This window comes from Calliphora vicina, chromosome 2 (genome assembly GCF_958450345.1).
Source record: "Calliphora vicina chromosome 2, idCalVici1.1, whole genome shotgun sequence".
In the NCBI taxonomy this organism is placed as follows: domain Eukaryota; kingdom Metazoa; phylum Arthropoda; class Insecta; order Diptera; family Calliphoridae; genus Calliphora; species Calliphora vicina.
Genome location: NC_088781.1, coordinates 85,535,677 through 85,560,832, shown reverse-complemented (window position 1 = coordinate 85,560,832; position 25,156 = coordinate 85,535,677). Strand labels below are relative to the sequence as shown.

Sequence of the window (25,156 nt, the reverse complement as noted above, 5' to 3'; positions counted from 1 at the left end):
CGATATTGCGCACCTTGCATATTTGCGGCTTTAAAATTATTTTCGTCGTTTCTTGTGCCAGTGCAAATGAGAAGGTTTCAGCAAATGATGGTTTAGGTGTAGCACAAACCGCATGTTTTATTTCAGGGTCGCGAATGCCATTAACGAATGCCTCTATCTTGATATGGTCCAAAAATGGATTGTTTTAACCTGGAAAAGTAAGGTGTAGCAAACGCTCGATTTCCAACGCAAAATCTTGTAGCGTCTCATTGGGTTTCCTCTAGTAGAATAAAGGATTCTACCCCGAATGGAATTGCGGGGTAGAGTCCTTTATTCTACTAGAGGATTCTGGAATAATTCGTACCGGTCCATCTTGGCATTGAAGATTATTAACCTTTGTTTCTAGGTCATGCAGTTTTAGATCAACATCATTTTCTAAATCTGACACCTTTTTGTCAATAAGATCCACTCTGCTGTTAATAACCTCAGACATAATAACTGGTGTAGGAACTATACTAGTGATCTCAAGCTATATGGCACATGACCACAGCGAACCTCCACCAAACAGCAAGGTTCGCGACATAATTGAAAGGGCAAGAGTTGAGAATCTGCCGGTTATTATTGGAGCTGATGATAATGAACATCATATTCAGATTCATGCAGACCTAGTATCTGCAGAGGTAGGAAAAAACCACATTGGTGGACTTCCGAGATTGCGAGCACTCGTATAGTGTTCTTGTTTTGTTTTATTTACAATATTTCAGTTTTTATTGTTTTTATTTCAGTTGCTATTTCTTGTTTTCTTTTTTTTAAAGTTTTATTTCAGTTTTAATTTGATACTGGTTAATGTTCTTAACTGTACTATTTGTGTATCTTTATTTAAATATGAATTTTAATATTTGTTATGGGGGGGATATATTTGTTAACGCTGTTATGTTTTAGTTTCATGTTAAATTTTTTTTTCTGTTGTTCCTTTATATTGTTTTAATTAATTTTGGCACACTTTTTCTCTTTAATGATAATTTTTAATCAGTGGGTAATTTTGAGTCATGTTTTGGTTATTTTAATTTTAATTTTCAATGGTTTTATTGGGTTATTTGAGTTTTGTTTTAAATGTTTTCATTATAATAAATTAATTATGTTTTTTTTCTATTGACACTTTAACGAGCAATTCATATGCATGTTGAGGTTGTTAGCTTTATAATCACATAGTTTGCATTAAAGTTTTACGCTAAATAATTTTACATTTTAAATTTTAGATTAAATAGGTTTAAAAAAAAAACACAGCAAAATTTAAATGTTTTCTCGTTTGTGTCTTTCTTATTAGACGACAAAGTCAACTAAAATTACAAGTGTCACTTATTTTTTTTCACAAAAATCACAAGTTTTACAAGGAAAACACGGTGGTAAAAGTTATACATATTTGGGAATCAAATAATTTTAAAATTTTTTTTCTTTTATTATTAAAATAACACCGATAAAATTTTTAACATTTAAAATATGCACATGTTGATGCTTCAATATCAGAACACTTAATGACCATTTCCTTTTTGTTTAACAAACAATCAACTGTCTTTTCATATCATGCTGTACTTTGTCCTTTTCTGATTGGTTGAATTTTATAACGGTAAAAGATCATACCACTGAGAATGCAAAGTAGAAAGAAGAAGTGCGATAACTAATTGTACATTTCTTTCTACAGATGCGTTATCGTGGAGGGGGCTATCAATTTTTTTAAAAATAAGACGCGAAAAGAAGAAGTACGATAACTGTAGTTTGAGTTCCATTCTACAGTAGCGTTATCGTTGGTAGGGTATGTTAAATATTTGTAGGTTCATGTAGAGGTATTCCACATATGTTAATATAAAATGAAAATACATACATTTAGCAAACAAAAAAAATCCGTAACAAAACTGCTTCGCATCATTTTCATATTATGATCGAACAGGCAGGATTTTTATCATCTGATGATCATATTTTAATGATAGAGTCTAGTTAAGTTATCATTCTGTATGGTATAATTTCGGTATAGTGTAAGCAATGTAAATAAATGTATGGTCTGTGTTTTTACGGAAGTCCTATAATCTACAAAACAGAGTGTGGCTCGACCCACGAAGCTGGGCAACATACGAAACTGAAAATCAAGCGTTCAGGCACGAATATCAGAGGCGTGATATTTTCCAATATACCTACCCTGCAGGTCTTCGATGTCGTAGAAAGCATTACCAATTTTTTTTCTTATCCTGTCCTAGGAAATTCACGGGTTTTGATCTCATATGTACGTGAGGCTTTCTCATGGGCAATATTAAGGTTTTGACTTACCTTTCCCTTATATGTTGAAGTTTATCAGAATGTTTCGCCACAGTGTCATCAGACATGATGTTCAGTTTGTCCAACAGTTGGTACGAGGATCCGTGAAATATCATATTTTGACCAAAAATGGCATAATAGGGCGAACATTGGGTGGCTGTGTGAAAATCACTGCGTAAAATCGACAGTATTTTGTGAATGTTTCTATCCCAGTTTGTATGATCAGAATCGCCTTTGACAAAATAATGGATTTTGGAAATAATTTCCCTATTTTCCCTCTCGGAAGCATTTGCTTGAGGTGAATAAAATCCGGTTATTATGTGGGTTATACCGTAAACTGAAAAGAATTCATTAATTTCCTTAGACGTGAATTGTTTGGCATTGTCGCTATGGACATATTGCGGTACCCCATAAGTGCAAAAGATCTCATTTTGGAAATAAAAATTTGCTTAGATGGTCAATAACTATAAACATTTGACAATTTTTTGACTTGGTGCATGGGTAAGGTCCTAAAAAATCGCAGTATAATCTTTGGAAAGGCCGTGTTGTTATGATTTGATTTCCCATAGGTGGACGTAGGGTCTGATTTGACGGTTTTATCATTTTGCATTCGTCGCAATTTTTAACATACATTTTGACATCGCGTGCCATCTGTGGCCAAAAATATTTTTGCCTGATACGGTACAATGTTTTACTATAACCACCGTGGCAGCCTTCACTATGAGCAGACTCTATAACCTCATCAGTTAAGGTTTTGGGCAACCACAATCTCCAAAGACTTTCTTCGCTATCATCGCCGTTTCGAAATTTTACGCGTTTATAAATTAGGTTTTCAGAAGTACGTATATCAGGTAATATTTCGCTATTTCTTAGGATTTATTCTCTTAGTTCATTATAATCTGGGCTGTTGAACTCGCGAGATTTTAGGTCGACTTCAGGGGATTTAAGGCAAATTTGAATTTCATCCACGTCTAAACGAGAAAGGGTGTCTGGTACCACGTTTAAGGAACCTTTCCTGTGTTCTATTGTAAATACAAAATTTTGAAGCTTTAGGCTCCATCGAGCTAACCTACCATGCAGATCATTTTGGCTCATGAGCCAACGTAGGCTCGAGTGGTCCGTTATAATCTTAAATGGGAGTCCCTCAATGTATTGTCTAAAACGTTTGACGGAAATCACGGCAGCCAGACATTCCAACTCTGTCACGGTATAGTGGATACAAACGCAATCGGATGCTCCCTACCGTCGTCGTCTAATTGAAATAAAACTCCGCCGACGCACCAAAAAGGAACTAATAGCTTCTGGACTAAGTCGAAACGGTTTTACGGACTTACGTAGGCAGTCAGTAAGTGGACCTGCAATATCTGAAAAATTCTTAATAAAGGCACGGTACCAGTTTGCTATACCTATGAAACGTCTAACTTGGCGAGGTGTTTTGGGTAAAGGAAATTGGACCATAGATGCAACTTTCTCTGGGTCGACTTTGAGAATGCCACCACCAATTCTATATCCGAGATATTTAATCTCACGCTGGCAAAATTTGCTTTTACCTACATTAATGGCGAGGCCGGACGATTTTAAACACTGTGAAACTTCAAATAATAAACGAATGTGGCTATCAAAATCCTTACTACATATAAGGAGATCGTCTAAGTATATGAAGACGTTGTCTCTTAACCTGGATGGAATGGTTTTGTCCATCAGACGGCTCATCGTCTGAGGACCATTGCAAACTGATAAAGTGCCCTACCGGGCACGGCAAACGCAGTCTTTTCTTTGGAACTCTCTGACAGTTTAATTTGGAAATACGCATCCTTTAGGTCTACCCCGCTAATAAAATGGGTGTCTTTAAGACGACTTAGTAGCCCATTAATATGCGGGAGCGGATATGAATCCTTTTTGGTCAATTCGTTAAGTTTGCGACAGTCTAGACATAGTCTTATTTTGCATGGTTTACGGACGGTGACATTGGGACTACACCAGGGAGAGTTCGACTCCTCTATCACACCTAAAGCTAGTAGTCTATCGAGTTCTTCAAATACTTCAGCCTGCTTTGGAGGGGACAAGGGATATTGTTTTGCCTTTACGGGAGTGGCATCACCTGTGTTGAGATCGTGTTCTAACAGATGGGTGCAACCGAGCCCTAATTTTTCGTATGACGGGAAGTTTAAAATAACGTTTTCAAGCTTAAGTTTCTGATCGGGAGTTAGATCATGATAAAGTGCCTCAGTTTTGCTATTGTTTGCCTCTAGGAACTCGATTTTTGGAATTATTTGTGGGGCGTTGGCATAAGCGCGCCAAAAATCGACTCCAAGGATTCCCTCTTGAGATAGAGTTGGCACTATATAGAATATTATTGATTTTATAACTCCTTTATAATTCACAGGAGTGAACAATAACCTAAAACTTGATTTTTGGAACCGTTTGCAGTTGAAATACATGATCTAAATTGTTTCACATCGATGTTATATTTTCTTATGAAATCTAAACTTCCTTTCCCTAAAACTGTCACGTTTGCTCCAGAGTCTAAAAGACAAGATAGTTCGCTGTCAAAGATTTTGATCTTAGCATATGGCCTGCCATCATCAGAGTTTGTTAAATAAGTCGTTTCAAGGGTCTTGCTAAAGGATTTCCTGAGAGCATAACGGAAATGGTTTACGAAAATCAATGTTATATGTTGTTGGATATAACCGAGAAGTCAGGGTTACGAAAGTCAATGTTATCTGGTGCTTGAGATAAACGAAAATGTGTTTGTGTGTCAGGGTTTGGATGAGGACTGGAGAGTAAATCCCCCTATGAGGGTTCACTCTCAATGTCTAAGCTAATTTCGGGATCTAACTCGTGGAACGAGCACTCCTGATTGCTTGCTCGCTCCGACGTCTGTTTCCCGGATGAGTATTGTTGCATTCCGGAGTCGTGACACCTCTCTGTCCACATTTGAAACAGAAAAGAAAGCGAGTGTTTTCAGGACAATAGATGTAACTGTGTCCTGTTTTCAGACAGTTCCAACATTTAATTTTGGAATAGTCTCCCTTGACGTATTGCTTATTGATTCTTAAGGTTTCTATTTGGGGATCGAATTCTTCGTCAGCCTCATCACAAATTATCGATTCACCTAATGATTCAATAGAAATTTCATCCACCAGTCGAGGTCGATTAGTTGGGTATTTGAGAGCATTATTTGAAATAAGCGATCTTTCAGCTAAGTAAGTCACGGTACGAATCCAAATCAACTGGTCCAAATACGAATGTCATGTTTAAAAGTTCAGGTCTGACATTTTTTCTTATTATCTTGATTAAAGCGTTGTCATCCATGGGACTCTCTAACTTCAAGTTCATTTTAACCAATGACGAATGAAAGTCATCGTAACTTTCCTTCAGGTGTTGTTTTCTAGCAGAAATCTTCATTAAAATATCTAAATCACTTCCTAACGTCCCGAATTGTTTATTAATGGCTCTTTTTAAAAGAGGATAAGTTGCCCTAGGATTTTGTTTTATATACATCCAAAACCAAGTTTCCGCTTTACCCTTCAAAAAAATATGAAAATTTGCCATTAGATAGTCATCTGGACACTGACTACGTTCGGTGAGTGTATCTATTTTAAATAAGAAATCGGTTACATCTTCATCTCCGCTAAATGAAACGTTCCAATCCTTTAGCTTTATAAAGAATGAGGCTGAGGAAGCATTAGAATGAACATTTGAAGTTTGGGAATTAATACCAGGGGATTGTTGTGTACCTCGATTATCACGTGACTGACCTAAGTTTCTTCTAATTTCTTCAATCTCTCTCCTAAACTCTTCTTGAGTGTTTTTCATGGCATCACGTACGTATGTTATCAAGGTGTCCATGGAATTAACATTCGATGATTGTGGAGTCGGTTGAAAAGATGGAAGACCAGTATTGTCTTGTGACGCCATTATTAAACTTGTATTTAAACTTTCTTGATTATCGATAAAAACCTATTGGTTGAACAAGCTCCCTAAGGTTATCAATGTTCAGGTCAGGTAAGGACTTGTCAAGTAATTCGCAGTTTGAGTTTGTCTTTTCTCGTAAGGATGTGTTAGATTGTTCACTTGAATCTAGAGATCGTGGGACAGAAGATGTTCTTATTGCTCTTATGCTTGTGGACGATCGCGAACTTTCAAGACTAATTACACTGTTCGACCTAATAACTTTGCCACGTCCTCTTACTTCATTGTTTGGTGTACCTAACCTATTTGTAATTTTAGGAGTTCCACCCCTAACGCTTACGAAGGTTCTGTTCAAATTTGTCTTTCGGGAAGTCGATTGATCTGAATTGGTCCGCGTGTTATATTTGAGCATAATGCACTAAACCAATCAGAAAGTGGATAAAAATATCAATAAAGCAGAGAATTATTCAACAAAATAAATGGTCAAGGTATGTTGAGTGCTTGTGAAACGATTAAAAGTAATGTATGAAGTGGTTTGTGATCCGTTCAGTTATATTATCTTTTCAAATTCTTGTATACTGCGATGTACACAGGGTACTAGAAGTTGAAAACAAAATGAAATAAAAACAAGTAAGAGTGCTATATTCGGCTGTGCCGAATCTTATATACCCTTCACCAAATTATACTTCAAAATTTTAAATATTTTTAGGTAAACAAAATTTAATTTTTTTTCCAGTTTTTTTTTGAATTTTTTGGAAAAAAAAATTTTTCGATTGTTATTTTAAATTTTAAATTTTTTTTTTAAATTTTAATTTTTTTTTTTTTAAATTTAAAAATTTTTTTTTTTTTAAATTTTAAAATTTTTTTTTTTTTAAATTTTAAAATTTTTTTTTTTTTAAATTTTAAAAATTTTTTTTTTTAAATTTTAAAATTTTTTTTTTAAATTTTAAAAAAATTTTTTTTTAAAAAAAAAATTCGGGTTCAAAATTTTTTTCCCGATTTTGACCCATTGTAGGTCCAACTTACTATGGTCTTATATACGTCGTTGCAAATGTCTTTGAAATATCTATCATTAGATATCCATATTGTCTATATTAATGTCTTAGTAATCCAGATATAGGTAAAAAAATAGGTCAAAAATCGAGGTTGTCTTGGTTTTTTCCTCATATCTCAGCCATTTGTGGACCGATTTTGCAGATTTTAAATAGCAAAATTCTCGAAAGCATGTCTGACAGAATTATTGAAGATTTGGATCCCGAAGATATCTGGGGTCTTCAGAAAACTGATTTCAACAGACAGACAGACGGACAGACAGACGGACAGACAGACAGACAGACAGACAGACAGACAGACAGACAGACAGACAGACAGACAGACAGACAGACAGACAGACAGACAGACAGACAGACAGACAGACAGACAGACAGACAGACAGACAGACAGACAGACAGACAGACAGACAGACAGACAGACAGACAGACAGACAGACAGACAGACAGACAGACAGACAGACAGACAGACAGACAGACAGACAGACAGACAGACAGACAGACAGACAGACAGACAGACAGACAGACAGACTGACGGACATGGCTTAATCGACTCCGCTATCTATAAGGATCCAGAATATATATACTTTATAGGGTCGGAAATGAAAAATGTAGAAATTACAAACGGAATGACAAACTTATATATACCCTTCTCACGAAGGTGAAGGGTATAAAAATGTAAGGGAAAAAATTAAGTATTCTGATATCGACGTTTTTGTTGTTTCTTTTTAAAAAAAATAATTCATAAAAATGTGTGAGGATGCTAAGTCGAATCAGGCAATGGCTAGGTAAGTGATTGTGTTATGTTCTATATATATTAAAGAAGGCATAGGTAACCTAGTACTCTGACTCTTCCTAATAAATGCTTGGTCTATAATATTCGTTTTCTGGACAAAATCTGCTGTCTCAAACATAAGTTTAAATAAAAAAAAACAGTTCTCAATCCTACTAAGTCTTACGGAAAATTGTCTTAAGTTTGAATCTAATTCATCTCGCAACATGTCTACCATTTTCAATATTTAATAGTCAGACAAGGACTGAAATAGTCTAGAGTTCAAACGAATATTCTTATTAAAACGAATTATTACCAGTAACAGTAACCAAACACTATTCGTAATCAGTTATGGACTTGTGATAATTCATTAAAATAAATAGATGGTAAAATGATTTTTCCGTAAATAATTTTTGTTTTTGACCGTTATATTTTGCATAGCAATTGAAACTAGCGTTAAAAATTACCAATTATCAAGACTTATGTCAAAATATAAGACTAAAATAATATTACAAATGTATTCATTTTGGAAATTTTTTAATCTGAAAATCTATTTTCTAATTAAAAAAAATTGATTTTTCTACCACTAGGAGTGACCATTCCATTGAGCGCCATATATGTTACGGCGCTATATTTTTTTTCTTGGACCAGCACTCAGGGGATGACCCCTACTCATGCAAAGCATTGTGTTGGAACTAGGAAAATAGGTTATGGGAGGGAGGATAGAGGGAGTAGTGTTTGTGGACATTAGATTTGAATTTTCCTATATTGAAAGTGACAGGAAAAACTTCAGGAGGAAGATTATTCCACATACGGACAGTATGGCTAAATAACGAATTTTCTCTGTAATGTGTTGTGCGATCCACTGTCCAGTCGACAACGAATTGGTGAGCCCTTGCCGAAGAACGTGTGTTGCATAAAAAACTACGGGTTTCGGGAACAAGTTCCCTAATTTTTGCAGAGCACATACCATTGTAGTATCGGTAGAACAGTGAAACACAACCCACATTGCGACGATGTTCCAGTGAGTCAATAGAGCTGGATACCCTACTGTCACCGATAAGCACCTTCGCCCTCTCCTGTACGCGGTCGAGTAACTCCAAAATAGACTTCGAAGCACCGGCCCACACATGAGAGTTGTATTCCATTTTAGGTAGGATATAAGTGGTGTAAATAGTAAGGAGATCAGATGGAGTGAAGTAATTCTTACACCGTTTAAGGAAACCAAGGCACTTGAATGCTTCTTTCGACACTCGAAAAATGTGTTTTGTCCTGCGGACATCGCACTGAATACTCATGCCTAGAACATCAAGAGCTTCTGATTCCTTAATATTTACACCACCCATGAAAACAGATGGAGCAACATGATCTGCTGTGTGTTTGTGTGTTAACATACAACATTGAGTCTTGCGTGCGTTGAAATCGGCTCTATTCGCACAACCCCATTCAGAGATTGTCACAAGATCTTGGTTAAGCGTATCATTCATGTTTTGCCTCATTGCCCCAAACTCCGACAGGCTTGGTCTATAATTGAATGCATATGAATGGCAAATGTTGCTGTCATCTGCAAAAGAATAGATAGCATTGGAAGTTTGACGTTGAAGGTCGTTTATAAAGATAAGAAATAGAGTAGGAGAAAGAACGGAGCCTTGCGGTACCCCTGAATTGATCTTGAACTCGTTTGATGAGATTCCATCTATAGTGCGATCTCTGAGAAAACTCGATATAAATCGAGAGAAGCTATTACCGACACCAAAAGCAATAAGTTTTGCTAAAAGCGCACCATGCCATACTATATCAAACGCTTTAGAAATATCCAGAGCCACCACTTTACTTTCGCCAAAACGGTGTATGGAACGACACCATTTTTCCGATAGGAAGGCTAGCAGGTCTCCCGTAGAGCGTCCTCTACGAAATCCATAATGCCGGTCGCTGAGTAAATTGTTGGACTCTAAATATTTCACAAGATGGTAGTTAACCATACTCTCCATAACTTTGGAAAGTGCAGAACAAATTGCTATTGGACGATAATCAGGGTTGTTAGCCTCTCCCTTTTTAGGAATTGGCGTTACATTAGCAACTATCCAACATACTGGAAATTTGCCGGCACGGTATAAAGTGCTGAAAAGGTTAGCTAATGGACGAGCTAGCGTCGAAGAGCACTGCTTCAAGACCAGTGCTGGTATACCATCAGGCCCAGGAGACTTATTTATGTTGAGATCCGCTAAAACCCTTTTAACTGCGCGAACGCGAAAGAATATATTCGGCATAGTAACAGATACTCTTTCGAGCTCGGGCAGTGGTTGATTGCTTTCCGGTAAGTTCGAATTATTTGCAAATAATTCAGCCAAAAAGTTAGCTTTATCAACCGGGTCAGTGAATGATTGGTCATCCCTTAAAAGAGTAGGAATTGATGAACTAGCATTATCCTTAATTCTTTTAACGAATGACCAAAAGCTTTTACTGCCCCGGGGAGCAGTAAGAACTTTGGCACGGAGGCGCTGCTCGTGTAGAGATTTTTCACGCCTCAGCACTTTGGCACACGAAGATCTCGCCTTTTTGCGTAGCGAATCAGTTTCTGCATTTTTGTTATAACGCCAGATTCTGAATGCTTCCTCTCTAGATCTGATTGCAATTTTGCACTTCTGATTAAACCAGGATTTTTCCATAGTTTTAATCGAAATTTTTTTTGATGGAATGAATGTTTTCATCCCCATCATAATTATGTTTTCGCCATGGCATTGACACTATTGTCTAAGAAACAAAGTTTCCAATTAAAATGCCTAAAGAACTCGTTGAGTTCAGCCCAACGAGCCTTTTCGTAAATAAACGTTTCGTAGCTGGTCGTGAAACGTTACGAAGTTCAGAGAGCGAAAAGTAGGCGGAATTGGTACAATGATCTGAATTACCAAGAACATCTACTTCATACTTGTCAGGGTGTGAAGTTAGAAAAAGGTCGAGGATGTTATTTTGGTGCCCATCAACGCATGAAATATGCGTTGGTTCATTCACTAATTGCGCAAGGTGATTGGGCGCCGCGAATAGTTCAACATATTGGCCTTCTGTAGTTGTATGACTTGAATGGTGAAGCCAAGAGGAATTGTGAACATTAAAATCACCAGCAACAACAATTTCACTGTTCGGTCAACTCTCAAGAATCTTCGATATGGAATCGGAAAGGGCATCGAAGCTGGATATAGTAATATTTCTTGCCGCGTTTGGAGTTCTATAGAGAAACCCGAAGTGCAAACAGTGTGCCCTGATTTTGAACTTAACCCAGAGACAGTTAAATTCTACATCATGCGTACCTAATGTTTGCTGGTACTGGTACACAACTTCATTGCGTATGTACATGGCAATGCCCCGATGAAAGTTAAAAAGCGACAGAAAGTGATACCCAGGAATCTGAAAATCCTGTGGATCAGCATTATCGGATACCTGCGTTGCACATAAGGCGAAAACATCCGGCCGATGGAGACAAACATGAGCATAGACGGAGAAAGAATTCGCTCTTAGCCCCCGTATATTGCAAAAGTCTACCCTGATGCTACCTGTCATTGCAATATATTGAAAATTCAAATAAATTGTCTATTTTTATGATATAAGTTACAATAAGATTAATTGCTGTTTATAAGACTCGTTTAGTGACCAGTGTTATACCTTCGTCACCAAACAGTCAAACAACAATTAATACAATTGTACCAATATCATAAAAAAATTAAAGGAAGTAATGGAAAGCGGACAAATTAGGATGGGGAAATAGTAACACAATGACGAGAGGCCATAAAAGCCCTGATCTGGTCATTGTGACAGAGAAACGGCCCGTAGTGCCAACACTATTGATGTTGTGTTGACTCTGTTCTCTGAGGATGTTTTAGTTGCTTGTTTGTTGTTTTACTGTGGTTGTTGTTAGTGGATTTTTGCGGTTTATTTTCTTAGGTTTCTTTTTATGTTGGTTTGTCTTATTGTTTTTGTTGATTATTGTTATTATTTTTGTTATATTTATTTTGTTATTGTTGTATGATTGTTTTATTTTTCTTTTAAGTATTTAATTTATGTTGTATTGTTTTGTATTTTTAATTGTAATATGTTGATTTATTTGTAACATTTTAATTAAACGACGCGGACACAAAAACATAAGTACATATTTTTTATACTAGACGGATCACGACACTTATTTGCGGACAAAATTAAAATGCGTGTGGATGCGACGGACGACAGAACACTATTCGATTTTTTGAGTTTTTTGGTAATTTAATTATTCCTGGAATTTATTTATTTTGTTGTAAAAGAATACGTGTTATACATTTTCCAATTAGAATTAGTAATAATTTAGTCCTTATAGTTCGTGAATGTTCTGTTTAACAAATATTGTCTAAACATTTGGTTAGCATCGGAAATTAGCGACGGACGACAGAACACTACTCCATTTTCCTGTGGCTTTTCGTTGGGCGCCATATATGTTACGCGTCATTTATTTACGTGAAATATTAGAAACAAATTGTTTAAAAAAAATTGGTACAGCAGTTAAGAGGCAAGATAGATTATCCAGCTAGCTCAGTAAAAGGTATTTTGGTTCTCAACCCGTTTTCCTAAACGCATAACATATGATATACACTCTTGCCTAATTGAAATACCATAGTGCATATAAAAATATTGTTACAAAAGAAATCCTTGAAAAGGTACTAACATTAGTAAGGAATGAAACTATTGATGTCACGGTGTTATGACATCAGGGTTTATTTAACCAACCCTACTGACTCTTTGTCAGTCTCCATGTCAGAAATGCCACCCTAATATTTTCTTCTGTCCCTAATAACACAATCACTTTAATCGAAACTTACCTTTGCCTATTTCTTTCCCTGCATCCCCATTTGAAAGAGTTAATTAATTTTGGATTTCATATTTGAATTTCAAAATTCAAGTAATTAATCTAAATTCTAGTGAAAAAAAATAATGTTTCTAATAATCTAGATAGAACAAGTAAGAGTGCTATATTCGGCTATGCCGAATCTTATATACCCTTCACCTTTGTTGTGGATGCATTATTATTTTTTATAATAAGTATATAGGTATGTATGTACATTGCCCACTTTCAGCTTACAGCATCCTAAATTTATCAAGAACACAAAAAACAACAACAACGCCAAACGAAACAGAACACCAAAAGAAAAAACAAAAACAAAATACGCAAGGCAATGAAACCAACACACATCCAAACATACGTTTAATTGTATAAAAAACAACAACAACACCAAAAGAAACAAAACACAAAAGAAAAACAAAATACGCAAAGCATGCACATTCAAACATACGATTTGTTGATTTTTTGTCAAAAAAACCAACACACAACCAAACAAAAGTTTAGTTGTACAAAAAACAACAACAACGCCAAAAGAAACAAAACACAAAAAAAAACAAAATACGCACATCCAACCATACGTTTTGTTGTTTTTTTGTCAAAGCATGCAATACATTGTGTTTTTTGATGAAATTTTCAGAGGTTGTCTCGGATTTTTGCTCATATCTCCGTTATTTATGGACGGATTTTGCTGATTTTAAATAGCAAAATTCTCGAAAGTATGTCTGACAGAATTGTTGAAGATTTGGATCCCGGAGATATCTGGGGCCTTCAGAAAATTGATTTCAACAGACAGACAGACAGACGGACATGGCTTAATCGACTCCGCTATCTATAAGGATCCAGAATATATATACTTTATAGGGTCGGAAATGAAAAATGTAGAAATTACAAACGGAATGACAAACTTATATATACCCTTCTCACGAAGCTGAAGGGTATAAAAATAGGTACAATTGTAATTATATGGTATCTATAAAATAATTGCATATAAAATAACTATGGATGAAGAAAAGAATAGTATACTATAGAAAAATTTAAATATTAATAATAAGAAAATTTATTATAAATCTATATACAATAGTTATACTTATATAAAAAAAGTTGCTGGAGCTGGATACGCCGAAAACTGCTTCTTGAAAGATGGTGTCACTGGTTACGATGTTTTCTTGAATTTTTTGTTTTTTTTTTGGTTTTGTTTGATGTATCGTTTGGAAATGTTCTTTTGTTGGTTGTCAGTGTTTTTTTTTAGTTTATTGCTCCTTATGTTCTTGTTTTGTTTTATTTATAATATTTCAGTTTTTATTGTTTTTATTTCAGTTGCTATTTCTTGTTTTCTTTTTTTTTAAAGTTTTATTTCAGTTTTTATTTGATACTGGTTAATGTTCTTAATTGTACTATTTGTGTATCTTTATTTAAATATGAATTTTAATATTTGTTGTAAAAATGATATGGGGGAGATATTTGTTAACGCTGTTATGTTTTAGTTTCATGTTAAATTTTTTTTTCTGTTGTTCCTTTATATTGTTTTAATTAATTTTGGCACACTTTTTCTCTTTAATGATAATTTTAAATCAGTGGGTAATTTTGCGTCATGTTTTGGTTATTTTAATTTTTATTTTTAATGGTTTTAGTGGGTTATTTGAGTTTTGTTTTAAATGTTTTCATTATAATAAATTAATTGTTTTTTTTCTATTGACACTTTATTTTGGCACACTTTTTCTCTTTAATGATAATTTTAAATCAGTGGGTAATTTTGCGTCATGTTTTGGTTATTTTTATTTTTAATGGTTTTAGTGGGTTATTTGAGTTTTGTTTTAAATGTTTTCATTATAATAAATTAATTGTTTTTTTTCTATTGACACTTTAACAAGCAATTTATATGCATGTTGAGGTTGTTTGCTTTATATAAATAATTTTACATTTTAAATTTTAAAAAAAACACAGCAAAATTTAAATTTTTTCTCGTTTGTGTCTTTCTTATTAAGCTAGGTACTCTGTTCATATTTGCGAAAAATTATGTTTTTTTCATGCGAAAAGTTTTACATGGTGTTTGACAGCTAGCTGTTGGTTTTAATTTCGTGCGAAAGAAGTGCTGCGTATGTTATTTCGTGTGAAAAAATAAGGTTGCCAGATGTATTTCACATGTTTTCCACAATAAAAACAGAGTACTGCTTGTGCGAAATTATTTCGCATATATTTCATTCCAAATATTTTATATGTAGTTTGACAGCATTTCGCACGAAATTTTGAACAGAGTACCTAGCTTTAGACGACAAAGTCAACTAAAATTACAAGTGTCGCTTATTTTTTTTTTCACAAAAATCACAAGTTTTACAAGGAAAACTCGGTGGTAAAAGTTATATTTGGAAATCAAATAATTTTTACATTTTTTTTCTCTTATTATTAAAATAACACTGATAAAATTTTTAACATTTAAAATATGCACATGTTGATGCTTCAATATCAGAACACTTAATGACCATTCCCTTTTTGTTTAACAAACAATCAACTGTCTTTTCTTCTCATGCTGTACTTTGTCCTTTTCTGATTGGTTGAATTTTATAACGGTAAAAGATCATACCACTGAGAATGCAAAGTAGAAAGAAGAAGTGCGATAACTAATTGTACATTCCTTTCTACAGATGCGTTATCGTGGTGGGGGCTATCAATTTTTTTAAAAATAAGACGCAAAAAGAAGAAGTACGATAACTGTAGTTTGAGTTCCATTCTGCAGTAGCGTTATCGTTGGTGGGGTATGTTAAACTTTTGTAGGTTCATGTAGGGGTATTCCACATATGTTAATATAAAATGAAAATACATAAATTTAGCAAACAAAAAAAATCCGTAACAATACGTCATCTGTGGTGTACTTTCTACAATGTTCTTTAACTGAATATCAAATCAACTCAAAGCTTTTATTTAATAATGCCCACAGATATGGTACAGTTTGCTATTACAGCACTGTTATTTGAAAGCATTATGCTACTTTTAAATCAGCCCTTAAAATCGTTATATTTGAATTCAAGTACAATTTCGGAACAATATTTAAGAAAAAACGTAAAAGCGGTATATTAATACACAAATTACAATAAAAAGAGAAATAAGCAATTACACAGAAAACAATTAGCGATTATTGGCTTTAAGTAAAACAAGCTTTTCGAAATTCGAATCACTTAATTTAATTCACCATTCCACGAAAAGAAACTAACCGCTCTACTGGAGCAGAAGAAGCCAAAGGCGTGCTAAATTTAAAAAAAAAAACGTTTGCCTTATTATTGGATATTTGTTGAGACTGCAAATATCAGTGTCCGAGCTTAAAAGGAACGCACGTATTTCACTTTCTATGCCATCTTTCTGCACAAAGGTTCAAGGTCCTAATATTGAAGATGTTAATAAACTAAGGGTCTAATTGTGTAAATCACTTGCGTTAAACGCTTCACCAACGCTGTTGATAACGCGTAACAAAAAATATAAAATTTTATAAATCACTACGGCATTGCGTTTAGTCAACGCCGAAATATTACGATGTCACTTCTATTGTCAAGTCTCTACGTAGCCGTGGTTGCCATTGTATAAGTTGATACTAAAATTTAAAATAAAAACATACGAAAAGATGTACTTATATCGTGTTGGCAATGCTGTAAGCCAAACAGTATGGCGTTTATTTACTTTTGAATCCATAAAATATTTGTTCAAAGAAGACACAAAAATATAACAAAATAAATATTAAAAACATAAAAGTGAAGTTTTCTGCTGGGGTAGAGAACGATACTTGTGGAAGCTCAGTATCGGAATTCTGTAACTTTTATTTAACGACAAAATTTTGTCGTTAAGTTATCAAAATTCATAAGTTAACAATACTTATCGTTAAGAGATACTCCGAATTGAATTATACGGATTATTTTCGTTAAAAATAGTCGGTAAATAACGACATTTTTCAGGTTAACAACAAATAAAATGTTCTAGTTAAGCCATAACGATAATTGTTAAGAAGTGAGTTCTGTAGCATAAATATTTGAAATAAGCCGTTCTTTGAAAGTACGATTGATCAACCTTTTTGTGTTCGTTAGAAACAGAATGATTTGAGTTTTAAATATACAAATTAACTTGCCTTAATTATCATTTCCTGTTAAAAAATAGTATTCGAATTTTAAGAGCAACTTTTATATGGGGCATAATATCCTTATTTAACACATTTCTGGAGTGTATAATGTTTATCCCTATATTCAAATTTCCTAGTGAGCAATTTATTTAGCGATGTGATACGAGTATAAACTTATATAAAAGCTAAAAAATCGTTTTTAAGACCGTTTTCTTAGAAGGAAATTCATCCGAATTTTTCGACGGTCCTTATAACATACACTGGGTTACTTTGATTTTTAGAAAAAAACTCTTGTTCTTCTGTTTTAAGTAGGTTTCGCGAATATATGTATTTGGGGGAGCTGGTGTTTGATTTTTAAATATAAATGCGTTTATTTATTCACACGACTACAATTTTATATACCAACACGAAAATACACACGCAGAGAAAAAATATAATTGGGCATGGTTACTGAAACCATTTATATAGTGTTACAAGTTTTTTAACTATATTATAGTCACAGTAACCATTTACATGATTGTGGTAACCATAATATGGTTAATTTATGATTCACATGATTGTATCAACCATATATATGTTTACAGTAAACAAATATATGTTTGTGGCAACCATATTTATGATGAATAATTTTATCATAATATGTTGTCCTCAGATTATGATAAGCCTTAAGCCGAGAGCAACATAATATGATAAGTCCTTCATCATATAAATGGTTGTCACAAACATATACTTGTTTACTGTAACCATATATATGGTTGATACAATCATGTGAATCATAAATTAACCATATTATGGTTACCACAATCATATAAATGGTTACTGTGACTATAATATAGTTAAAAAACTTGTAACAATATTGAAATGGTTACAGTAACCATGCCCAACTATATTTTATCTCTGCGTGCAGTGAACATTTTAATAAATAAAAATGATTTTTTAAATTTTAAAAATATTGAAATTTATATTTTTAACTATATTTGTCGTTAATATGTATTACCGAGAGAAATAGTTAACTTCAAATACTGAATATTAAATTCGTTAGAGCAACCGATATTTGTCGTTACTTAACGACATCGCACAGTGGTTTCCCTTATATGAACAAGCGGTCAATAATCAATATCTCCAAAACTAAAAATGCTAGGGTCTTCAAAATTTGTCACCTCATAGCATACCCGAAGAACTTAAAGTTTGCAAATTTTTAAGAAAAAATATTAACAACTGTAACCACAGTAGCCCTTTGATCTTTCAAGGGTTAATTGGCTTTTAGATTTGTTTTATGAATTTTTGAAATAAAATATTTCAGTATGAAAATTCGTTTGTTTTAAACAATTTAAGTAAATTTTTATTCCATTTTAATTCATTTGAATTATACACTGAAAAAAAAACTAAATTAAAAAGTTATACAAAGTTATATAATGCAATATGAGGTATTACTAAGAGCTAGTTTCTGGGATAGAGATAATCTACATTCTTCGCTTAAACCTAAATTAAACTAAAAATTGTGTTTCTCACTTATTGTTTATTTGGTATATAATCTAGGTTTAACTGAGCATCATTGGTGAGTTAAACCTAAGTATAAAATGCCAAAGCACAAACAGATGAAAAATAAAATAAACAATTCAGCACAGCAGCTCTTTGTTTTTATTTGCTTTATTAACATCAATATAATTTTTAATATACATTTTATATACTTTAATGTAACTTTTTCTTTTAGCAAGTTATAATTTACAAAAAAAGTTATGTAACGCGGTTGCTTTTTCTTATAAAATTTATAGTACCTATTGCCATATTTATATGAAAAAATTTTAAGAATAAACATGTGATTTGACTGAAAAGTATGGCAATGCTAACAAAATTAATCTACTAGTGAGAAACACAATCATTGGTTAAATTCCGGCAAAATATGTTTCAGGATTAATATAACAGCGTGTTAAGCTGAGTTTAACTGACAAGTAAGAAACTAGCTCTAAGTAATATAAGGTAGTAAGGTAAAATAAGACATTAATATATATCAAATATTAATCAAATTTAAAACTTCTTGACTTAAACAACTTGTTTCCTTTGTTGGTAAGTTTGTCCTCCAGAAATAAATGGATCTGAACTTAAAACAGGCTATTTAAAACTTCTGTATTTGTAGCATTGCACGAAATTTTTCGGGTATGTTGCAATCTAAACTGTTTTATATGCTTATTTTTCGCTTCCGCTGCTTCCTCCGATAATTCACCTATGGCTCCATGGATCAGATTTTTATGTACCGATGCAAAAATAAAACGATGCACAGAGGGATTTTGGTATCAAAAAGTCAATTTTTCAAACACTTAATTTCAACAATCAAATGATGCAATTTTGTAGAGAAATGTTTATAGATGAAATGTACACTTAGAGCTAGTTTCTGGGATAGAGATAATCTACATTCTTCGCTTAAACCTAAATTAAACTAAAAATTGTGTTTCTCACTTATTGTTTATATGCTATATAATCTAGGTTTAACTGAGCATCATTGGTGAGTTAAACCTAAGTATAAAATGCCAAAGCACAAACAGATGGAAAATAAAATAAACAATTCAGCACAGCTGCTCTTTGTTTTTATTTGCTTTATTAACATCAATATAGTTTTTAATATACATTTTATATACTTTTATGTCGCTTTTTCTTTTAGAAAGTTAAAATTTACAAAAAAAAGTTATGTAACGCGGTTGCTTTTTCTTATAAATGTATAGTATTGCCATATTTATATGAAAAAATTTGAAGAATAAACATGTGATTTGACTGAAAAGTATGGCAATGGTAACAAAATTAATCCACTAGTGAGAAACACAATCATTGGTTAAATTCCGGCAAAATATGTTTCATGATTAATATAACAGCGCGTTAAGCTGAGTTAAACTGACAAGTAAGAAACTAGCTCTTATAGTTTTAAGAAAAAATTTATTTTATTTTTAGAAAATTGAACTAAAGTTCATGCAAGGGTGTTAAGCAAAAATTTACTTATATTTTCACGCAATTCAGTGGTATAATTTTCCTAATAATACCAAAATATAACATTTCAACATCAATAAAAAACAAGTAAGAGTGCTATATTCGGCTATGCCGAATCTTATATACCCTTCACCTTTGTTGTGGATGCATTATTATTTTTTATAATAAGTATATAGGTATGTATGTACATTGCCCACTTTCAGCTTACAGCATCCTAAATTTATCAAGAACACAAAAAACAACAACAACGCCAAACGAAACAGAACACCAAAAGAAAAAACAAAAACAAAATACGCAAGGCAATGAAACCAACACACATCCAAACATACGTTTAATTGTATAAAAAACAACAACAACGCCAAAAGAAACAAAACACAAAAGAAAAACAAAATACGCAAAGCATGCACATTCAAACATACGATTTGTTGATTTTTTGTCAAAAAAACCAACACACAACCAAACAAAAGTTTAGTTGTATAAAAAACAACAACAACGCCAAAAGAAACAAAACACAAAAAAAAAACAAAATACGCACATCCAAACATACGTTTTGTTGTTTTTTTGTCAAAAAAACCAACACACAACCAAACAAACGTTTAGTTGTATAAAAAACAACAACAACGCCAAAAGAAACAAAACACAAAAAAAAACAAAATACGCATAGCTTGCACATCCAACCATAAGTTTTGTTGTTTTTTTGTCAAAGCATGCAATACATTGTGTTTTTTGATGAAATTTTCAGAGGTTGTCTCGGATTTTTGCTCATATCTCCGTTATTTATGGACGGATTTTGCTGATTTTAAATAGCAAAATTCTCGAAAGTATGTCTGACAGAATTGTTGAAGATTTGGATCCCGGAGATATCTGGGGCCTTCAGAAAATTGATTTCAACAGACAGACAGACAGACGGACATGGCTTAATCGACTCCGCTATCTATAAGGATCCAGAATATATATACTTTATAGGGTCGGAAATGAAAAATGTAGAAATTACAAACGGAATGACAAACTTATATATACCCTTCTCACGAAGCTGAAGGGTATAAAAATTATGGGGAAACCATAAACCGTTAAGAAGATATGCCCAAATCTATAAGACTCTAATTATTATTGTATTTTTGATTCTCCATGGAGAAAAAAAATGTAGCCCCACTTTCCCCCAAGCTCTTTTTTTAATAAAATGAAAGGTGGGAGTGTCTTGTTCCGTTAAAAAAAAGAATAGTTTTCGGAACAGGATGAAAACTTAACATTTTTTGTCGAATAATAAACGAAATATCCAAAAAATTCTTATCTATGTATGGGTTTCGTGTAAATGTATGTACCAAATTTCTAGACTTTTGCTTGGATATAAACAATTTTATGCGAAAAAATCAAATGGGTTGTATGGGCAGTGGGCGTGGACTTTTTTGATAAAATTTAATTTTTTTTTTAATTTAGTCCATATATAGGATATATAGGACCACCCCTTATAATTTTTGCTCAAAAATGTATTGCATTTGGATTGCATGGGCGGTATGCGGTGGGCATGGCCGATTTTAATAAAACTTAGCATACGTTCTTCTTTTGTTTCAGAAAATATATGTACCAAATTTCTAGACTTTTACTTGAATAGGAAAAATTTTATGCGAACAAATCTATTTGGATTGTATGGGCAGTGAGCGTGGTCGATTTTGCTAAAATTTTATTTGTTTCTTAGTTTGGTCCATATAATTATCTGTGTCAAATTTCAGCGTTCTACAACCACTCCTTATAATTTTTGCAAAAATATGTATGAATCCATCTCTGTGGGGCGGGTTAGTATATTACAGATTACACGCCCATCCGCAAATTTCCGCAACTAACTTCAAGACTTTTATTATCTTAAGAATCAGATTAATACAATGAAAAAGAAACCTATGGGGGAATCTTGGGGGAACACAACTAAAACTTTAAGTAAACATAATGAAGTTTTACAAAAAAGTAACAAACAAATAGGTTAACTAAAATATTAATTTCACAAGAATTACAACACAAGTTAGTTTTTATTATTTTCTAAAGATGAAAATAATTTAATTTTGTAGACTACAGCAATTGCAAGACCGAATTGAAGTGCTCTTTTGCTTTGAATTATTTTTCCAGCGTTCAGCTGCGCTTTGCAAATGAATATTTGCTCATGCTTTCAATTTTATTTTTAAAAAGTTCCGTTAGATTTCCAGCAAAAACCGGTTTGCCATTAAAAAGATTGGATATTTAAGAGACAATTTTTTTGCATTTTGCCTAAATATTTTGTGATCGTTTTATTTATTTTTGGCCTATGGGCGGAACCACTGTGCATCGGTAGGAATATATAAAAACTTACAGAATTGCGGTACTGGGCAGACATTTGATGCTAGTCCAAACCTAAAGTAGTTACATAAGTATGTTTATTTCAGAAACAATTATATTTAAAAATGTTTAAATATTTGTTATTTTTTAAGAATATTTGACCACTTTTTAAACTAACGCCAAGAAAATTGAAGCGTTAAATTTGACAATCAAAGTGACAAAAAAAGTAAGCGTTGCGTTGTATAAAATGTACATTTTCAAACAACCGCCATCACAATAACCAATTGCTTGCACTTTTCAGTTCAACCAAAAAAAAAAAATCGTCAAAATACACCTATTGTGATTTAGTTCCAAATTAACAAGATATATATTACAGAAATAAGTATTTGAGATGGTAAAAAATTAACTCAATTTATCCAACATTTTGGCAAATTGGTTTTATTGGTAGAAATTGTATTTTTAAACCTCTGATAAATATTTAATTTTATTGTAAGAGCATAAAACCAGAATAAATGAACCGAGTTAAATTTTAATCCTGGACATATTTTCTTTCGAAGAAATATACTTAAAGGATTGTACAAAATATTAATGTTCCATTGTAGAAACAGCTACAACGGGATCAGAAGCAGTTGGGTCAGGTGTATCTCCATCTCCTGTTGGCGGTAAAGAGTCATCGTCTTGAGTTCGTGAAGTTATAATAGCAGCTCCACGTTCTTTAGCCATATTTAAATAGAATGTATTTTCTTCATCATCAAGTATTTTAAAGGGTTGATTGCGCCCAACAACGGCTACAGATATATTCTGCAATTTAAAACCATTATGTTTTCACTCAATAATTTTTAATTTTATATATATTTTTTATTATATTACCAACACCGACGATGGATTATCTTTTACTCCGAGCTCCTCATTTGGTAGTGAACCACGAATTGCTTGAATGCCATGACAAATTAATTCGTCTTTACTGCATTCGGCAAATGTGTTTAAGTGACGTTCTAAATATGTGCGTGCACTTTGAGAACGTGAACCTATAGACATAGCCTTACAGTTAAAAAAGTTCGCCGATGGAACAACCTGATATATATGTGGGCCCATTTCATCGTATCCGGCAACAAGCAGACCTACACCGTATGGTCGACGATCATAACGTTGTGTAGTGATTTGCATCTTATTACCAAGATTTGTTATTAACCTGGAAACCGGATAAGCGGTATCGTACGAGTACTTATAATTGAGACATTCAGTACGTAAATAACGACTTAATACTCTGGCATCTGCAGTGATTCCAGAAATTGATATTCCCAAATGATCATCAATTGGAATAATTTTTCTCTGTGACGAAGAGAGTTCTGAAGACGCCCTGCGCAAGGCCACTAAAACCGCATAATCCTTATTTTTTAAACCTACTGTAGCTGAACCCAATTTTACAGCTTCCATGGCATACTCCACTTGGTGAAGCCGCCCTTGCGGACTCCAAACAGTAACATCACTATCGTATTGATTGCGAAACTAAAAAAAAACATTAATAAGCAATAAAAACAATTTACTTTACATTTACCATTTCCAAAAAAGTTCAACTAAGAACAAGCAATGACAAACAATTTTTTAATGCTAACAATTCTTGGTTAAGTAACTAAATTACTTAATCAAAAATAAAAATGGTTTAGTAATTTAATTTTAATATAAACAGGGTGCATCAAATATACAAGAATCCGTTTAATTTTCGCTCTCTCTCGAATTCATGTCGTCTACACGTAATATAATAACCAAGGTCTATTAGTAAGGTCTGTGCAACTAAACAGCTGATAATTTTTTGTCCCTTTGTGTTTACATACTGTGTTTGTCAAAATTTGTTTACAATTTTAGAGCGCCATTGTATTTTTTCAAATTTGTTTACTTTTCTAACGTTTCGTGACAAAATTGAAAACTGAAAAAATAAATTAAAAACATAAACAAATAATAAAAAGTGTCGTGAACAAATTAAAAACGGAAAAAATAAATTAAAATCATAAAAAAATTAATAAAAAATGCGTTACTTCTCTTCAATAGTTCGTGAATTTTATATATCTAAAAAAATAAATGTAATATACATACATTTATTTTTTTTGTTGAAAATAAAATTATATTATGCATGTTTGTTTTGTTAATGTTTTTGACAAGTTCAGTATAGTTTTACACAAACAAAATGCCTGTTTTTCTTTTTGTTTTTGAATTGTTGTAGAGTGGCACAGACCTTATTAATAGACCTTGATAATAACTAATGCCCAGTTTTTGACTTGTTATTTAAATACGTATTTAGTTAATTTTAACTTAAAATTAAGTTGTATTTAAATACAGTTTGAGTTTTTCAGTGCTACATAATTTGTCTTATTTAAATAATATAAAAGTATGGTAGCACTACTAAATATCAAAAATTTATCGATAGTTTTGCTTAAAACAGCTGTTCAACCAAAACAAAAATTGATACATTTTGCCCAATAAGAAATAAAAGTTTATTAAACAATAAAATTATTGGTAGGAAAATGCACAAAAGAAGCTCCAATTGCCCCGCATCGGAATTGTAGTTTTTGCAAGACGCTTTTTTTAGCAAGACGCTGTTGTTTGTTTTTTTTTTTACTACAATAGAGTGAAAAAAAACCAAACAACAAAAGTCAGCTGTCAAAAACATATGGTAGTTTATGAAACTTAAATAGAATTTAAATGACCAACGTTGGCCATTTAAATATCATTTAAAAAAGCACTGAGAAACTCATTTTCGTATTTAAATAGAACTTAAATATAATTCATATTTAAATACGAAGTCAAAATCTGGCTCTAAGATTTGTATATTAAGAAACGACAAATTCAATCGCAGAGAGAACAATATCACGTTGAGATATGAA

At 32.8% G+C, this 25,156-nt stretch overlaps 1 protein-coding gene across 1 annotated transcript; it reads right to left on the bottom strand.

The window, feature by feature from the left end:
• Nucleotides 1–22,659: 22,659 nt before the first annotated feature.
• On the bottom strand, nt 22,660–23,965 carry Prosalpha6 (Proteasome alpha6 subunit). Its single transcript, XM_065500991.1, has 3 exons — nt 23,833–23,965; nt 23,145–23,783; nt 22,660–23,075 (listed from the first exon to the last, which is right to left on the bottom strand). The coding sequence occupies exons 1-3, from the start codon at nt 23,833–23,835 to the stop codon at nt 22,860–22,862; spliced, it is 858 nt and encodes a 285-aa protein (XP_065357063.1). The 5' UTR covers nt 23,836–23,965; the 3' UTR covers nt 22,660–22,859.
• Nucleotides 23,966–25,156: the final 1,191 nt, after the last annotated feature.